This window comes from Mirounga leonina, unplaced genomic scaffold, assembly GCF_011800145.1.
Source record: "Mirounga leonina isolate KUSES-001 unplaced genomic scaffold, KU_Mleo_1.0 Mir_197, whole genome shotgun sequence".
Classification (NCBI taxonomy): domain Eukaryota; kingdom Metazoa; phylum Chordata; class Mammalia; order Carnivora; family Phocidae; genus Mirounga; species Mirounga leonina.
In genome coordinates, this window is record NW_023270494.1 from 4,469,127 (window position 1) to 4,486,819 (window position 17,693).

The window sequence follows — 17,693 nt, forward strand, 5'->3', positions numbered from 1 at the left end:
TCTCACCGAAGTATCTCTCGGTACTGGGCTTCCTGCTTCGCTCACCTTCAAGCTGTGTCCCCTTCGACATCTCTTCACCTCTGTCCTTCCTGATTTGTATGACTTTCCCCTTTGGTGCTTTTCTCTTAGAGCCTTATCTGTGGCGTTTTCCACTTTGTGTCCTCCTAATTCCATCTGAATTTCTGAAGTGGTTTCATTCATTTCTAATTCTTGTCACTTTGTTTCTGAACTTTTCTAATACATTCTTTCCTGTCATGTTTACTCTCTTGACGTCTTTGGGTTCCTTAAAAAAAACCCAAAACACAGCCTCTCACACCCAGAGGACTGGTGGTCGCCAGAAGGGGCGGGGATGACGAAGCACAAACTTCCAGGCACGAAGTCGGTCAGTCACGGAGACCAGAGGGATCCCGGCACGGGGATGTCAACGACACCGTGACGATGTTGCGACAGGCGGCGGCCACACTGGTCGTGGAGAACACGGAGCCACGCACAGAACCGAATCCGTAGCTGTACCCCCGAAACTAATACAACATGTGTGTTCACTACACTTCAGTTGAGAAAAAGAAATCATTTATACATTTGCCGGTTTTGTAAGCGCATCTTTCTGGCCTTTCCTTGTCTGTAGGATGCTCTTCTCATTCTCAGCTTCGTATGGACTGGACTTGGATCCTTTTCTGATGCTTATTTTTATGTGAAAGTATGTCATAAACTTTCAGAATGAAAGGGCTTCCAGAAAGCATTTCTAATTCTACAGAGTGCCCTCTTCTGTCGTTTTCGGGAAGTTTAAAAAACTGTGTCCCTTTGCTTCCAGAGCTTTCCCGGCTCCTGCCCTGCTTCAGCCTTCTCACCCTCGTGTAGGCCCCGTCCTGCTTAGTTTTCATTCCACTCCTGGTGGGTTTCCCTCAGTGTGGGACCCCTCCTGGCAGGGAGCCCCGTCAGGCCGTGCTGGAAGCTCCCAGGGGCCGACCGTCCCACCCCACAGGCCCCTCGCCCGCGGCCCTGGCATCCACCATCAGGAGGAGGGCTTGCTCCAGGTCCTGCTCCCGTCCATCAGACTGAACACTGTTGGACACTGGGGCTTATGACTGCTGCTGGTTTGTGCCTCTGTTTGGGGTTTGTGCAGATACCTCATTGCCTAGACTGTGAATGCTGTCCACAGAGGTTTTTCATCGCGGTAGAAAATAAGTAACAGGGGCGCCTGGGTGGCTCAGTCGGTTAAGCGACTGCCTTCGGCTCGGGTCATGATCCTGGAGTCCCGGGATCGAGTCCCGCATCGGGCTCCCTGCTCGGCGGGGAGTCTGCTTCTCCCTCTGACCCTCCTCCCTCTCATGCTCTCTGTCTCTCATTCTCTCTCTCAAATAAATAAATAAAATCTTTAAAAAAAAAAAAGAAAAGAAGTAACAAACGTTGCCCTTTTAACCCCTTTTAAGCCCACAATTCAGATGGCTGCAGGTTTGAGGCTTTGCAGTCTAGCTGCTGTTTTTACACGGGATGCCACTACCCTGTTCCCAGAACCCCTGCTTTCCAAAGTCCTTTCAAATAAAACTGATTCCCGGGGAGGGGGGGGGGGCCTGGGTGGCTCAGTCAGTTGAGGGTCTGCCTTCGGCTCAGGTCACGATCCCGATGGAGCCCCACGTCAGGCTCCCTGCTCAGCTGGGGGTCTGCTTCTCCCTCTCCGTCTCCCTCTGCGCTGTCCCTGCTTGTGCTCTCTCACTCTAATAAATAAAATCTTAAAAAAAACAACAACTGATTCATTGGTCTGTCGTGACAACATTTTACTGAGAACACCTCTGCCTTGACCGGAGAACTGAGAGGCGCCCTACGGTCGTGCTCAGGTATGAAATGGGGACGTGTTTAAGGAGAAACACGTATTCAAGGTTTGGCGGCCCAACAGAACACCGGGACCGTTGTTCAGGACATCCCACTTTGTCACTACGTTCTGAGACGGCCGAGACAGCAGCAGGTAACACATGTTTTCTCATGCCGCCACCGTGAGAATCTGACGCTAACCCAACAGCTTGGTAAGAGCAGGCCTGACGTGAGGGCAGGCAGAGAACTCAGAGCCCGAAAGGACCTGGTGTGAACCCTGCCCTTCCTCCGGCAACACGCTAAGGCGTCAGTAAGGCACGCAGGTGCTGCTGAGGCAGGAATGACGCATGTCACCTCTCTCGCTTGCTGACAAACTCAAAACTCAGACTGAACTACGGATGTGCGGACATCCACGCATCTGCTCGCCACCCCACATCTGCTCAGTCCACACTCCAAGGGAGGCTGATGCTTCACATTTCACAGGAAGAAAGAGACATTCTCTTCTTTAAACAGTTCATGTTTATTATTGATAACAGTAAAAAAATCTTTTAAAGACTATCAGTATTGTATTACCAAGAGTGAGGTAATATGTTTACAAAACATTTACAGAATTTGATATGCAAATAATGAATTTAGGAAGAAAACTGAGTTAAGACACTAGTAATAGAGGGGAAATCAAAAGAACCCTTAGTGCAGGAGGAAGGCGGAGTGTGAGAGTGCAGGGCACTGGAAGAAGGGGCAGAGTCCGGGTCCGGGCGCCCGCGGCCCCCTCCAAGGAGAAGCAGGTGCTGTGTCACTCATGAGGAACCCTGCAGGCGTCTGCGCAGTGATGTGCTTTGAACTCTGAGAGACGCGTTCAACTCTCTGGGGACAAGACAGTGCCACTTCTGAGCCAACTTAAAACGAACACGTCTTCGGACTGGGGGAGGGGGGGGAATGGCTGCAACTCAAACAGTTCTACAAACATCCCTGGGCTGAGGTGGACTGTGGAGGGAAGCGTTTTCTTGGCAGCTGTCAGCAAAATCGCCATCTGAGACACAGAGAGAGAAAGAAAGAAAGAGAAGGAAGGGACCATCTTCAGGTCCTTATAATTTAGAAGCAGGAAGCACTGATCGGAAGCAGCAGAGGTGCACTAACCAACCCTACTGTGCTTTCTGGAAACAAGGCTTTCGGTGCCAATGGCGAGCGTATCTTTTCAAAGGCCACACACTCCGGGAAGGCCGGCAACCACGGAGAAGCCCAGTCTTCGGTTGTGCGGGCCGCCTTGGGGGCCTCCCTGACCCGACATTCCTCACGAGCCCCCTGGGGCTCGCCCGCAGGGCCCACACTTGTCCACCCTGCAGCCACCCACCTCGGGCCTCGAGAGCGGATGGCAAGCAATGCGGCCCAGGCTTCCGTGCCGCTCACACCCGCCGCTAACAGCCATGTGGGTTTTGGCACATATCTTTAAAAACACAGCCTCTTCCAACACACGACACCACACATCACGTCCTTATCACAAACGCTGACCCTACGCAACATCCAGACAGATTCGCAAATGACCTGCTTTTCCCATAAAAAGCTGAAAAAAACATGGGCCAACACAAGAATACCACACTTTGTAACTGGGAATCAAAAACAAAACACAAAAGGCAAACCAAGCTCATATTCTGATTTGCTTCGAAGAAGAATCCCCTGTAACTTGATCTCACTTTCTACTTGCCCCGTTTCTCACCAACACCACACCGACGCCCACCCCCACCCCCACGCACCCCCACACTCACACATGCCCCACTGCCACACACATTGCCACGCTCACCCACGTGTGCCCCCACGCACTGCCACCCACTCCAAACACCCCCCATGCACTGCCTCACTCACACGCGCACCCCCCCCACTGCCACACCCCCCCATGCCTGCGCACGCGCACACACCCCACACGTCTGCAGTGTCCTTCTATGAAGCAGTGGGGCTCCTATAAGCGGCCACACGGCAAGAACACTCATCAGCGCAATGAACACTGGACGATTTCAAAACGGCAAACGTGACTGAGTCTTCACAACAGCCCTCTAGTGACTAGAAAGACCACACGGGCTCTGACGCTATCAAGCTAAGAGGAGGCAGAGGGAACCTAAGTCTAGAGTGAGGTCAGAACTAGCATTTGCAGGTAAGAACATACCAGAAGGAAAAGGGAAAGAATCCCTTCCGCGGGAGTTCACATACAGAAAAATCCTGCTCTGAAAGTACCAAAAAGATGTGGAAAGGAGGAAAGGGAAGCTGTTTCATGGTGGCGGTGCTCTCCTGGCGCTGTGGGGGGTCCCCGAGAGCCCCCGGGCCCACCCGCACCCACTGCAGGACAGCGGGTCACCCGCCCGCGGGGCCCAAGCGAGGTGCTCCTGCAGCCTGCCCCCAAGTGCTCCCCACGGAAGCAGCGCTGCTCGGAGGACAGGTGCCTAGTGGGCGGCCCCTCAATCCATGGGCCGTGCTGGCTAACAGCAGAGGGTAACGCTGTGACGTGGTGTGGGGACGAGCTGGTGGTTCCTGCCCCATGTAGGAAGGTGGGTCACCTCTGAAGGATGGTGTAGGAATTCATCCGCTAATGGACAGGGTGTGGAGGTTGCTGGAAACATTTTTTGCATCAACATTTGAGACGAAGTCAACCTCTTAATTGTATATAAACTACTTTTCTTTCAAGAGAGCCCTTGTGCTCTGCTTTGATCTTGTGCACACTGTATACAAGATCTATGGCTATGGAGTTAGAGTTCCAACTACCTGTCGAGATAGTCTAGGATCAAGAACTACATGTGCCATCTGGAGAGCTATCTGCTACCTAGAGGGTGAGAGGTCTGCACAGTGTGGCCGCCGGGCGGCTGGCGGAACGCGGCAGGCTGTCCGAGGAGGCGCGCTGTCCCCTCCGTGCCCTGGGCTTGGGCGCTGCGGCACTACCTGGAAATCATGGAGCTGGACTGAGACTGGCTGGAGGAGGTGGTGGCGGCGCTCAGCTGGGAGAACCCGCTGTGGCTGGACTCCAGGCTGGTCATAGAGCCTCTGCAAATAGAGCACCGGGAGGGGCGAGGCATGAGGACCCCACTGCGGGCCGCCCTGGCTCCCCGCAGCCCACTCGGCCCCCACAGCACTCACAGAGCAGGCTCTCCCAGAACCGTGGCTCCCTGCTGGCCCGGCCCACAGATGACATCATCAACCGGCCCCAACAAAAGGCCCAAAGGCCACTCCCAGCCGCCCCCGAGCCCCACCGTCCTTGCGGAGCCCCCCTGCCCACACCCGCGGTGCTGCGGGGGCCCTGGGGGCGGGGAGCCCGTACCGGAAATCCTCGGAGCCGATCACTTCGGTGTAGTACATCACTTTGCACTTGTGGGACGACACCTGCAGGGAGGCCAGCACATCGTCCACCCGGGGCAGGTTGGTGGCGGCGCACGCGGGCATGCTGTGGAATCTCCACTGCAGGATGTAGAAGCCCGGCCATCTTGTCACGTGTGAGCCCTGGAATGAGTCAGGCAGCACCGACTGAGAACTTGCTTCCAAGCGCCTACCTTCCACGGGCCCTGGAGGACACCACCTGCAGCCTTCCCCGGGCCCACTCGGCTTCAGCAGGACGGCCGGCCATCTCCGTGGCTGGAGGACCGACTCCTCGCTCAGGGGCCAGTCCCACGCGGCCTCTGGCCCTGCAGCGAGGCCCTTCCCAAGAGCTGCGCAGGCCTCGGGGAGGGACTCTCTGTGTCTGCCCACCCCAAGGACTTGCAGCCTTGGGGGGAGGGGGTAAGGCCACAACAGAAGCAGGCGCCTGGAGAGGCGGGATGAGAGAGCTCAGGGGGCCCTTCATTCAGCCTTCAGGGGGTCAAGAAAGATCATCTGACCAGGCAGTGCTCTCCTGGACCTGCTTCCAATGATCTTACCAGAGCATTCTGGTTAAAAGGATGACAACCTAAAGTACAATGTCAACCTATGAAAATTACTTTCTTCATTTAATTCTGAAGCTTAAACCATCCATTACTTTTAAAACTAAATAAAATACTCTCTTTTATTCTACTTCTCAAACCACGAAACACTGACAGGCTCATCCCTGAAAACTGTAAAGGCAGCAAAATTATGCATCTATTATGCAGGCCAGAAGCACCCAAGAACCACCGTTTTCAGTACAAGCACTCAAAATAACTGGCCAAAATGTAAAAAATGAACTGACAGAGCATTTTTAAATGAATGAGAGTGCTCAGTAATGACAGCTAACAGCTCCCTCAGCACTTGCTTGTCTCCCTGCTATTTGGGGTGACTGTCCTCTCGGTGGAAGTCTGGGTCCCAGCTGTCCACGTGCACTGAATGCCTCTCCCTTCCTTCCACGTCGCTCTTGTGAAACTAACTTCTGAAGAAAACTCATGCACTTGAGATAAAAATTATGGATTCATTCCAAAACCCCTGCTCAGGGCTGAGTTCCTTCTCTTCCTGGGGCTTCCTGGGCCACTCTGACCGTAAATGACGCCGCACACCCCTGCGGGCTCCCCACAGACAGACAGTGCCAGCCGCGCAGGACAGCGATGAAGCAAAAGACCCTTCTTTTTGAAGACAAAATACCCAAGCTGTAGAGAGTCCCAGATGGCTGTACCTGCACACTTTCCCCTTCTTTGCAGATCAGAGGTGACTCCACCATGCTGTAGTCACGACCCAGCTGCCAGACTCTGTCTATTAGCTGCACGTTGTTCCCTCCTGGGGAAGTAATGCTGTGTGCCCCCAGGGAGTCCTTTTTGGGAGGCTGGGGCGACCTCTTGGAGTGGTAGATGTTGAAGACAATGTCCCCTTTGCACACGTCAAAATCCCAAGTGATCACTGAAGAGGCGTCCACAATCTGAATGAGGATCTGGAAAAAGAGAGTGCATTAAGCAACCAAGGTAAGCATGAGCCCCCCCAGTCCCGAGCCGACACTGTGGTGCTTCGTCCCTGAGGGAGCTTCTGGGCCCAGCCGTGTGTGTTGTGGAAGGGAGAGAGACATGTCCCGTCAGCTGTGTCCTCACCCGCACCCACCGTTCTGCCACCCAGCTTTTCCTGCTCTCCCTCCTCCCAACCTTCTTGCTCCATGTCACGTGCCAAACTCCATGCTCTCCCTTAGCTACACCTGCAGCCCAGAATGCCCACTGCACGATCCCAGGCACTCCAACTTCTCCCACTGCACGATCCCTAGCACTCTGACCTCCCACTGCACGATCCCAGGCACTCCGACCTCCCACTGCACGATCCCAGGCACTCCGACCTCCCACTGCACGATCCCTGGCACTCCGACCTCCCACTGCACGATCCCAGGCACTCCGACCTCCCACTGCACGATCCCAGGCACTCCGACCTCCCACTGCACGATCCCAGGCACTCCAACACACTGGCTCCTGGCTGTAAAAATGCCTTAACAACACAGAGCAGAAGTGACTCAAGATGATACAGAAGTGGTTCCATGGATTGTTCTAGGCTGGTGAGCACAAGGATGGTCCCAGAGAAGGTGGGAGCTAAATAAAGGGCACATGGAGGAACAAAGGAAGTGTTCCGGGCAGGGGGAGGGGACAGACTCCCAAGGAGCAGTGGTAGCGTGGGGAGAAAAGAGCCACGTGGCCTGGGGCGGGGGAGGGGCCTCGGCCCCAGGGACTGAGTGCCAACCCAAAACCCAAACTTCCTAATGGCGCCCCTGGAAGGGTTTGCAGCAGGGAATGGTCAAAGTCAGAGAGTTTCAAACATTACTGTGGGAGGGATGTGAGAACTGAACCCAGCTGTGAGACCTCAGCAGAGGCCGTGCCCCCGGCCCCCGGTGAGACCCGTCTGGCTGCTTGTCTGGCTGCTTGCTCTTCGGCGCTCGGCCACCTGTCGTCAGTCAGGCAGACTCCTCGATTCCACCACTGCGGCTTCTCACCACACAGACCCCACCTCGGAATCTCCCTGAAGAGCAGACTCCCTGCAGCACAAGAGTGCTATCTGGGAACAGCGACGGTCCTTCCGCAGCACAGTGGCTCCCCAGGGGCCGAGATCTCCCGGGACGCAGCCCCCTCTGCTGACAGGCACCCTCCTTCCTGCACTCACCGTGGGGACACTGAATTCAGCCTTCATTTCAGGGCTCTTGTGTCCTTGATTTGTGTTTTACTTCACCCCCAAAGCAGGGTTTAGCATTCTGATGTAGAAAACCTTCACATCTCACAGATATCCGGTGATGCACAAGAAACGTCCTATGCCACGGAGTTCCCTCCCACAGACAAGAGCGAGTTACCTAAGAGAAATAAGAACTCCACCTCCTCAAGCCTGGTCTCCAAATAAGGAATGAATATAAATAATCCTCAAGACAGTCATGAAAATCTGAGATTTCCCCTACAGAATCTACGAACGAGGCGGACCAAACCTGTCTCTGCTAGTTCAAACACGGCAAAAGCACCCACGTGCCCCACAAGCGAGGGGCCGGCCATGCGAGGACCCAGGCCAGCAAGGACGAACGCGGATGGCAGTAAGGGGTCAGCTCCCGGCTACCACCAACAGCCTGAGCCCACGGCCCCGCACACTGAACACTGGCTCGGTGCCCAGCGCCCCCGTCCTCAGCAACAACCCCTGAGGCACAAACAAATCTGCCCAGAGCTCAGGAAAGGTGACTTGGTTGTGAGCCCTCACAGCTCAGACCACTCACGATGTCACAGGACACACAGCGTCTGCAAAACACAGGAATACTCTTGCTTCCACACCCAATGTGACAGCAAGAAGGGAAAACAGAGATGTGCTACTTTCTCCTCACTCCATAGGACTTACAAAAATGTGCAAATCCCTTAACAAATGTAAATAACCAAAGCCCAGTCACGAAAAAACAGAAAATGAAACCAGCCCTACATAATCGTTAGATAAACTAGATTTGAGAGTCAACAATCTTCCACAGGAAAGCCCTTCCACACGCAACCCATCCCTGTGCTCAGGGGTCTCTGGTAAAGCAGAGGCCAGGAGGCCTAACCTCCTTCTGGGCGCAGATCCCTCAAGAGATGCGTGTACGTCAGTCAGTGCAGACTTTTACCTCAACTAAAGATCTGAAAAAACAACAACAAAAATCTAAAGACAAAGACCAGAAAAACCATTTGATTCTTCTAAAGTAAATCCTATTGGGAAGACCCGCCGAAGAAGGTGTCTGTTGGGAGCAGGGGCCCCGCCACCCGGGGCCCTGGGTGCAGGCGGCGCACCTCATGCGGGGCTCCTTTGAAGACGCTTGCAGACTGGTAGATGGTCTCGGTCCAGAGCCTGAGGTCTTCGTTCTCCAGCTCCTCCGCAGTCCTGTACAGAGACTTGGGGACCAGTCCGCCCTCGGGCACTTCACACTGGAAACACAAACACAGCAGTAAAAACTGTGCACACAGAAGGGACCCCCTGAAAACCAACACTCCATCAAGGCCCATACGCCCCCAGCCGCTTAGGGAATGGAACACACTGGCAATGTCCAACAGCTTCTGCATGATTTAGCAATGTAAAATTTTAAAACCTCTTAAATCTACCTGTCTCACTTTAACTAAATAAGAACGTGTTGAAGCGAATTTACCACAGAATTTACACTACTAAGTGTGAGGTACTGGACTCCATTAGGAAGTCTAGTTCATGGAAGAATTAGAAGCAGTTACACTACTGTAAAGAGAAAACATGGTATGAAGAAAAGTTTTATTCTCAGCAACTACAGGCTGGGTTGAATTAAAATCTACATACTTCATACATTTCCTAGTTGGCCTTGACCTAGTGACTCAATACTGAAGTTCACAGAATCCCAGCACCTCTTGCATTACCGGCCCTGGGAGGCCGTGACCCAGAGACAGTCTCCAGTGGAAGACCTCAGACGGACCCGGAGCAGGGAAGCAGGGAGCACAGGAAAGCCGAGAAGAGCCTGGACCCACGGATGAATGAGAAGGACTCTCACAGTGGGGAGCACATCATGGTCGGTCCAACGTGCTATGAGTCAGGTCTCCCTCTGCTCCAGCTCACCATCAGAAGGACCAACCACTTGGGACTGTTCGTAATGGGAGTCGTCTGTGGGTCGCTACACAGCTGACCTCCCAGTTTAATTTCATGGCCCTCGCTCGGTAAGGGAGGGTCCGGTGACTCCCCGGCCCCTCGTACCACGCCATGCTGATGCCTGCAATTCTTGACAGCAGGACCGAAGCCCTGAAAGCTGAGTCCAGATGCTGTTCAAACTCCTCTAACCAACCCGAGACTCCCCTGAAAACTGGGTTCGTTAGGTAAATACGTGCATCAAATCCAGTGTGTACACATCTCGGAAAGACAACTTTATTTTCTATGAGGATGATAGAGATCCTTTCCCTAAAGAGAACCACACTCCCCTCTGGCTTCTGCTGTCACTTCAGGAAGCCACCTGGGCCTCTGCAGTCTTTGGTCTCCCTTGCCCTCGTGTCAGCTGGGCACGCCCCGTGGACTGTAAGGTCCTCAAGGACCCCTCATCACGGTTCAGGGCATAGAAGTGGACATGGCTGCCAGATACCCTAGCAACACCATGCATCAAAAGCCCCAGATTACGAAGTATTTCCCTTAATGTGTCCCCTTCAAAATGTTATCCTTATTTATTGTCAAGGAGGAGATCTTGCAGAATCACTTTGAGTTTCTAAAAGTGTTTCTATAAAATGCATAGCTCCTCAAAATAGTTATAAGAAATCTGATCCACACAAAGCTGAGTGAATAAAGCAAGCTGCAATTATATTAGGTTCTAAAACAAATTCTCATTAGCACGTAACAATGAAGAAATGTGCATTTGTCAACCATCACCTAAACACTTCTATGTAGTTTAACCCTGGGTCAGAGAAACGTCAGCAAAATAAAGAAAAACAAAACAAAACAAAAAACAATAGTCCAAACTAAAAGTTCTGAAACTCATTTGTACCAACCGACACCCACCTCTCCTACCCCTGTGAAGCAGCCAAACATAGAGCTGCTTGCCTCAATACCTACCATGCACTCCCCACTCAGGAAATCTGGAATGATCTCCTTATCGATGTAGTCCAGTAGGCCTCCAGGACCCTGGTAGTCGTTTCCTGCATAAATCAGGAATTTCCTTCTGGTGTTGTCATCAATGAATGGACTAACCTGTAAGTAATGAGAAAGGACCACGTAGTCATTTTGCTTTGCTGTCTGATTTCCAAAGATTCAAATCACCATATGAGAGTACGAGTGGGTGGGTGGGGGTAGGGACAGGGAGTGTGACACACTTTTTCTGTAAAGTCCACTTGCATGACAAAAAGACTCCCAGGAATTCTTTCTTCCCTTAAACTATTTGAGAAAGTGTGTATCTTCCCACATTTGTTATTTCCTGACTAGTTCAGGCGAACAGACAAAGGGGTATGAACGCACACCTCTCCGCCTCTGCACGGCTAACCGTTTCCCCCAACCAGCACCACACGCACCAGCGTCCAGAGCACAGGGAACACACGGGGAGCGCGGAGGATGAGGAGGCGGCCGAGCGTCTCGGGGTAGTTGGCCTCCACCACCTCGATGATGCGCAGCAAGGCCTTGACGCCGGGCCTCCACAGGTGCCGCATGTTCAGTCCTTCCAGGTCCACCAGGCAGGTCCACGAGCTGCAGGGGTGCAGACGTGGGAGCTACTCGCTACAAGGCACGCGTGCAAACCGCGTCCTAAGCTAGCTTCTTCTGGATATCACAAAACCGTCATTTATATCCATTTCCAAAAACATACCAGTTTCTAAAAATTAAAGTGTTACGAACCGCATTTCTATCTACTTGTGTGAAGCACATGGGATCAGCGTGGTAGGACCAATCCCTGGGACAGCAAAACCTCAATGGCTAACTGACAATTAATAACCACCTCATTTGGACCTGCTCGTGACCCAGCAAACAAGGTGACATGCTGGGCTGGACATGCTGGGCCACCTCTACGGACCCAACAGGGCACAAATCTGGCTTTTCAACGCACGGTGTGAACTTCAAGAAGCTCTTCTTCCACAAATACCTACTAACCCAGCAGTGTCTCAGGAGCCGACGATACAGCAGGGAACAGAAAACCCTCAAAACTCCTTCCTGTCGTGGTGGAACTTCCCCTCCAGTAAACCCGCTATGCCCTTCTAGTGTCCACCTCTGAACCACTGCACATTTTCCAAATAGTTTACCATAACTACGAGTAAGGTTTGGAAATACAGAATAATCTCCTTGTGCCCCTGCAACGAAAACAAACGAACAAAACCAACCTGCGAACCTGGGCTCCCAAGGACCATGCAGACTAACCAGACGGGCCGACCCACTCAGACTGAGGTGACAGCAATGTCTCACTTGGGGTCAGAAATACCAAAATCCAGCACCTATCCCTCCTAACTGACCGAATTACATGTCAATTAGCTTCTACCTTCTGGAACACTGCAAAAAATGGGAAGCTATTTAGATTTGGCTCTACAAATCTAAAAGCCTAAAAATCACACCAGATTTTGGTCCTAAAAGTCAACTAGAAATATTTACCTCACATTCTCAATAAGCTAGAAGGAAAAACAAAATCAACATCTACCTGATAGGTCGACCAAAGACTTTTGTATTTTCTTCACACCGTCTCAGCCCTTCTTCGTTTATGGAGAGAACCTGTGTGTAAAATGGCCATAAAAAGCCCATGATTAGTCTAGTAACGCCACTGTGTCAAGCTATGAAACACAGAGACAATAATACAGCCCACTGAGTGGGGAATGGAGTCTGACGCAGGGCTCGATCCCAGCACCCTGGGATCATGACCTGAGCCGAAGGCAGACGCTTAACCCACTGAGCCACCCAGGTGCCCCTGTTTGTTCGGTTTTTAATTTAAGCACATTCTTCTCTTCATATCTGCCCATGCTATGGAGGCCAAAGTGGAAGGGGAGCCGGGAGTTCAGGGGGCAGGAAGGAAGCATTTATAATCGTCCAGATAAGAGATGTGAAGACCTGCAAGTAAGGAAGTGCCGGGCAAAGAATACTATGAAGCGGTCTGATCCGAGAGACAGCTCAAAAGGAGAGTGGGGGGCGAGGGGGGGACCATGGCAATGAAACAAGAAGACCCCAAATCGGTCCCCACAAAGTCATCTTGTGTGGCTATACAGATTTTTTGTTGATGCTTCCCTGTGAAAAACATTTTTATAATTTCCGTGCCCTCTTTTGAAATTTTAAAAATGTATTAATAGATTGGCCTAATTACAAAAGCACTCCATGCTTGCTCTGATAGCTGTAAGATCACCATCCTGCTGGCAAAAGAAGGGGGCGGCGACCTGCCCAGGAAGCACTTACGTATCGCAGCAGAGCCTCCTCCCCGAGGGCTCTCACCAAGCCCTTGGTGTCCATCTGCCCCAGCCTGAGAACGTACAGTGGCCGCCCGTCTGCAGGAGGGGAAGCAAAGGTATGATCAGCACCATTCCTGATGAGAAGCTGACAATACAACTCTAGGGACCTTAATAAGGAGCGTGCTTTCCCACTTAGAAGCTGCAGCTGGCTATGTGTACAGGAGATTCCCCCCAACCACTGCCCCTCTGCCCATGATGAGAGGCACCAAGTGCAACTCAACCTCTCATCTGGCTCCAACCACCGGTACCGACCGGGGCCATTGCTAGGCTCGGCCTCCTCACTTAAACAACCAGGGGGTTGAGCAGAGCTGACTTTCAAGCCGGGGGGACCTCAGAAGATCCAGAGACACATTTTCTGTGAATATGGAGTATTTTAAATTTTTATATCTTAGATAAAACAATTTTTTTTCATTTCATGAGTTATCAGTAAGTTAATGTCTAGATTTTTTTTTAAAAAGCCAGCTTCCCTTGATTCCCATTCAAAGGATCAGGATAAATGAGTCCTTTCAGGAAATTTTTAAATCCATACCAACCAGCACATCTTGGCTCTACATGTTTATACCCCGAAGGTCTAATGGATGGAACGTGAGAGGAATCTCATTCACTATACAAATGCCCTATCATCACAGGCCAGCTACATAAAGGGGAAAAGATCTCGGAGGCCAGAGTGGCCCTTGAGTCAGCAGATTCTCTAGAATCTGGACTTCTGACACTTGGTGCCACAGGGGAGCAGCAGAAAGGATAGGAACGGAACCTGCTGCTGACAAGCAATTAAGACTTGTCTTCTGTTAATGGAGGGTCAGTCCTGTCATCCTGACAAAGAAGTCCAAATTTTCCTTGTATTTATCACCAGTCTGAACTAGATCTGTTCTACTTAAAACAAGAGGTCTTTGTGCTCCCAAATCTTGTTGAAAAGAAGATTTATAAAAAGTGTCTCCCAACATTTATAAGACACATTTGTTAATGTTTCACTACCAAACTTTAATCTTTGAAGGGTGGGAAAGTAGAATAAATATGTTGCTAGCAAAAACAAACAGAGCTACAATTAGTCTGGAAAAGTACAAAAGATGCAGTCCAGAAAACACACAAATCCGAGCTGTCCCATTCTGGAAGAATCTGCCTGGAGGGGGAGGGAGCCCACGGCCATCCCTGTGCCTGCTCCACATCCACGGTTCCGTTCTGTCCACTGTCCAACTCCGAACCAGGAAATACCGAGCAGCCTCTGGCAATGCCTGCTTTCCTGCAGGGCGTGCCTTGGATGCAATCCGAGAGAACCCTGCTCACTTAACTTACCCTTTGTTTTATGCTATCACTTCCTTGGCTTATGTTTTGCTTCCTGCCCAAAACAGAGCTGAAGTTCTTCACTGTTTCGATGTAGAAAACCTGGCTACATACTGTTACAGATCTTGTAGGGATTTATTAAAAGTTCCTTTACTAGCACTGTGCTCCTGAAAACACTGCCCTCAAACTCGTGGGTTTTTTAAATAAGTCAAAACAAAGTCTTTGTGACTAAGAAAGGAGGTGAAGAAACTTGGCGGCCAAGGGCCACGAGCCGAGGGAAGGAGCAGACAGCCCGCACCTGCTGCTCTATGGCGGACCTCAGGGGGCTTCCTAGTGGGCAGGGTGGTGTGGGGCTGGCTGTGATGAATCGGCGCCACCCTGGGAGAGGGAGGGCCCAGGCATTCACGGGTCCCTTCAACTCTGCACAACGTGGCCTCGAAGCATGTCCGGGATGCCCAGCCCACCTTTGTCATGATGGTGCCAGCCTCCCGCGTAGTAGTCCTGAAGGACCTGGGGAGGGCTCCAGGTCTCGAGAATGTAGTCCACCTGGTGCTGCTTTCGCCAAGTCAAAGACTGACACATGATCTCTCTGGCTTTGTCGATATTGAAGTCCCGGGCACGTAAGAACCGAAGAATATGCTCATCTTTTGGGATCTAGTAAGAGAAAAAGATGTTTCTAAGCAATGTTAAAAGTTGCTAAGGGGAAAAAAAAAACCAAGTTACTAAGGGAATAAAACTCTAAAACTGTCACTTCTCATCCAGAGGGAGCTGCATTTTTGCACTATATAAAATTAGCCGTTACTAAAAAAACCTTCCTCGATGCTTTAGAAAACTGGTATCATTAATCTGAATAATCTTTATAGTATTCCATTTTAGTTTCAGCCAAGTAGAGCAAAGGCATAAATAATTTGTTGAACATCAGATGCTTCAATTCACTGGACTGATTTATGATTATGATCTGGGTGCACTTTTCTGTATTATACAACAACAAAAGTTCGAATACACAAGTGTTGTTGGTTTTAGTGGGGCGGGGGGGCCTTCCTAACACACACCTCCTCTACAGTCTGCTATCGGATATGTCGACTTCTCTGAGTGAGAAAGAAGTCTCGTCTGGCCCGGCCGTCTTCCTCTGCAGCTGTGCGCTCACTGATGCACGCCGCTGGTCCACAGGGGACAGGAGGGCGGCGGGTGGGGAGCCTGCCAACAACCCCACTACCGGGAGAGCAACTCAAGGCACTGAGAGGGTGTCGCTGCCACTCAGAAAGGATGTGGGTGCCAGAAGCAAAGGGCCTGGCTTCAAACCCTCACCCCAGCACTCACTCACTGGAAGGCCTCAGGCAAGTGACCTCACTGCTCTGTGCCTCAGTTCCCTCACATGATAAAAACACCACCTCAGAGGGCTGCTGGAGGACCTCATAAAGACCCTAAGAGCGTCTAGTACACGGTGCATGCACAACAAATGACAGCCATCACTACAATGGTTGTGCTCTCGACAAGTGACACTAAAGAGTCCTCAGGGTGTGTCTCTAGTAACCCAGGCTGACAGAATTCGAGAGCGGGCCGGCTCCATGCAACCCCAGCTTCCCTTTTACTGAGTGGTGTCAGTACCCAGCTGGACACACCAACCTGCCTGTGCTCACCACTAGCCCCCCATCAGTATGAGGCTTATTATTAGAAAAATGGGATTCCTTAACAAGGCTAAAATTCTACCAAAAACCTCAAAATGAAAGCTCAAACACTTCTGGTCTTGGAATAATCTGTGAACTCCTTCCAAAGCTTCTGATAATTAAAATGTCTGAATACTTGGGGGGCCTGGGTGGCTCAGTCAGTTGAGCGTCTGACTCTTGGTTTCGGCTCAGGTTGTGATCTCAGGGTCGTGAGACTGAGCCCCACATCGAGCTCCTCGCTCAGCGGAGAGTCTGCTGGATATTCTCTCCCTCTTCTTCACCTTCTACCCCTGCCCCTGCTCTATCTAAAATAAATAAATAAATATTTTTTAAAAAGTCTGAATACTTGGAATATAATATTGCTTTGCAGCTTGACCTGTAATTGTTTTTAAGGGAGACCCTCCTCTGGTAAACCTAGAAAAGCATAGCTGATCGTACATAGAAGGGCATCACGACTCTCCACGAGGGACTCAGATGCCACACCCAGAAATACAGAGCCAGTGATGCTGGGACTGAGAGGGACATCCCCAGCTATGGCAATCGGGAACATTTACTCTGAGTAACTACGAACAGGACCAGGGTCCATAGCTCACAGACAGCACGCCCGCACATGGGTGCCGGTTCTCACTTTGCCCTTGTGGGTCTCCTGGAGCCACTGGCGAAGCCGGATCAGGCAGCTCTCCTGTAGCGGGGTCAAGTCACCCAGGTATCTCTTGATGTAGTCCGCATCTAGTTTGTCTGGAATGTAAGTTACATGACATTTACACAAAGAACACTGGAACGTGAAGGCTTCCAAAGTCATCCTGCTCAGTAAAGTTAAGTGTGGTCCCCAAGTCACAGAACTCAATGACACCCCAGGGACAGCAGAGCTAAGCTGGCCCCCTCGAGACCCTCAGTGATAGTCTGTAAGAGCTAATCACTGACCAAGCCCCAGGCCAGGCTACTGATTCAGTTATATTCCCTGATCACCCTGTGGTCAACTCTATTTGCAAAGTCTTAATACTAGTCACGACAGAAGAAAATCTGTAACAGATACTGAGAGACTATTTTAATTCAAACTTATATAAAGAGGACCTACATGACATAAGACTGAAATAAAACAAGTATGTGGACTTAAACCTATTCTGAATAGAGCTACTGTACTCAAGAATATAAGAAATCTTCTTCATGACGCGGTACCATAAATACAGCAAACATTCACAAGATGGAAAAATAAAACGTGTCCCCAAACCAATCAAAACACCTGTCACCTGCTGCCTACTGCACGGCAAACAGATGGCGCAGTTTAGCTGCAGAGAAGAAAGCGTGGAGAGAGAAACAGCAATACTTGAAGAAAACTTGTGAGTGGTAGAATTTTCTTGTGTGGTTTTACAACGGGCATCACTCTGAGAAATAAAGAGGTGCGTGTGTGCACGTGCGCGTGTTTAACACACATGAAAGGCAGCAGAGCACAGCGGCTACGTGCAGACCCTGGCGCCAGCCGCCCAGCTCCATCCCAGCGCCACCACCTGCCATTGTGACTCCAGGCAACTTACTCAGCTCCTCTGGGCCTCAGTTCACTCATACATGAAATGAGGGTAATAAGCACTTCGTACCAAGAAGGAACCACTGTTAAGTGAGTAAATAAATACTC

General features: G+C 51.1%; 1 protein-coding gene across 4 annotated transcripts in view; it reads right to left on the reverse strand.

Annotated features, from left to right (window-relative positions):
• Nucleotides 1-2,308: 2,308 nt before the first annotated feature.
• SEC14L1 (SEC14 like lipid binding 1) overlaps nucleotides 2,309-17,693 on the reverse strand; it is a 52,831-nt gene continuing 37,446 nt past the window's right edge. For 3 of the 4 annotated variants that reach the window (XM_035025915.1, XM_035025913.1, XM_035025914.1), the window contains exons 7-17: nucleotides 16,689-16,798; nucleotides 14,858-15,047; nucleotides 13,060-13,148; nucleotides 12,317-12,387; nucleotides 11,208-11,379; nucleotides 10,756-10,890; nucleotides 8,991-9,125; nucleotides 6,407-6,658; nucleotides 5,111-5,289; nucleotides 4,735-4,836; nucleotides 2,309-2,673 (exon numbers count right to left, since the gene is read on the reverse strand). In XM_035025915.1, the coding sequence (XP_034881806.1) occupies nucleotides 2,607-2,673; nucleotides 4,735-4,836; nucleotides 5,111-5,289; nucleotides 6,407-6,658; nucleotides 8,991-9,125; nucleotides 10,756-10,890; nucleotides 11,208-11,379; nucleotides 12,317-12,387; nucleotides 13,060-13,148; nucleotides 14,858-15,047; nucleotides 16,689-16,798 (1,502 nt within the window). In that variant the 3' untranslated portion in view covers nucleotides 2,309-2,606. Of the gene's footprint in view, nucleotides 2,840-4,734; nucleotides 4,837-5,110; nucleotides 5,290-6,406; nucleotides 6,659-8,990; nucleotides 9,126-10,755; nucleotides 10,891-11,207; nucleotides 11,380-12,316; nucleotides 12,388-13,059; nucleotides 13,149-14,857; nucleotides 15,048-16,688; nucleotides 16,799-17,693 lie in introns of all 4 variants that reach the window. The other variant, XM_035025916.1, reaches the window with a different exon arrangement.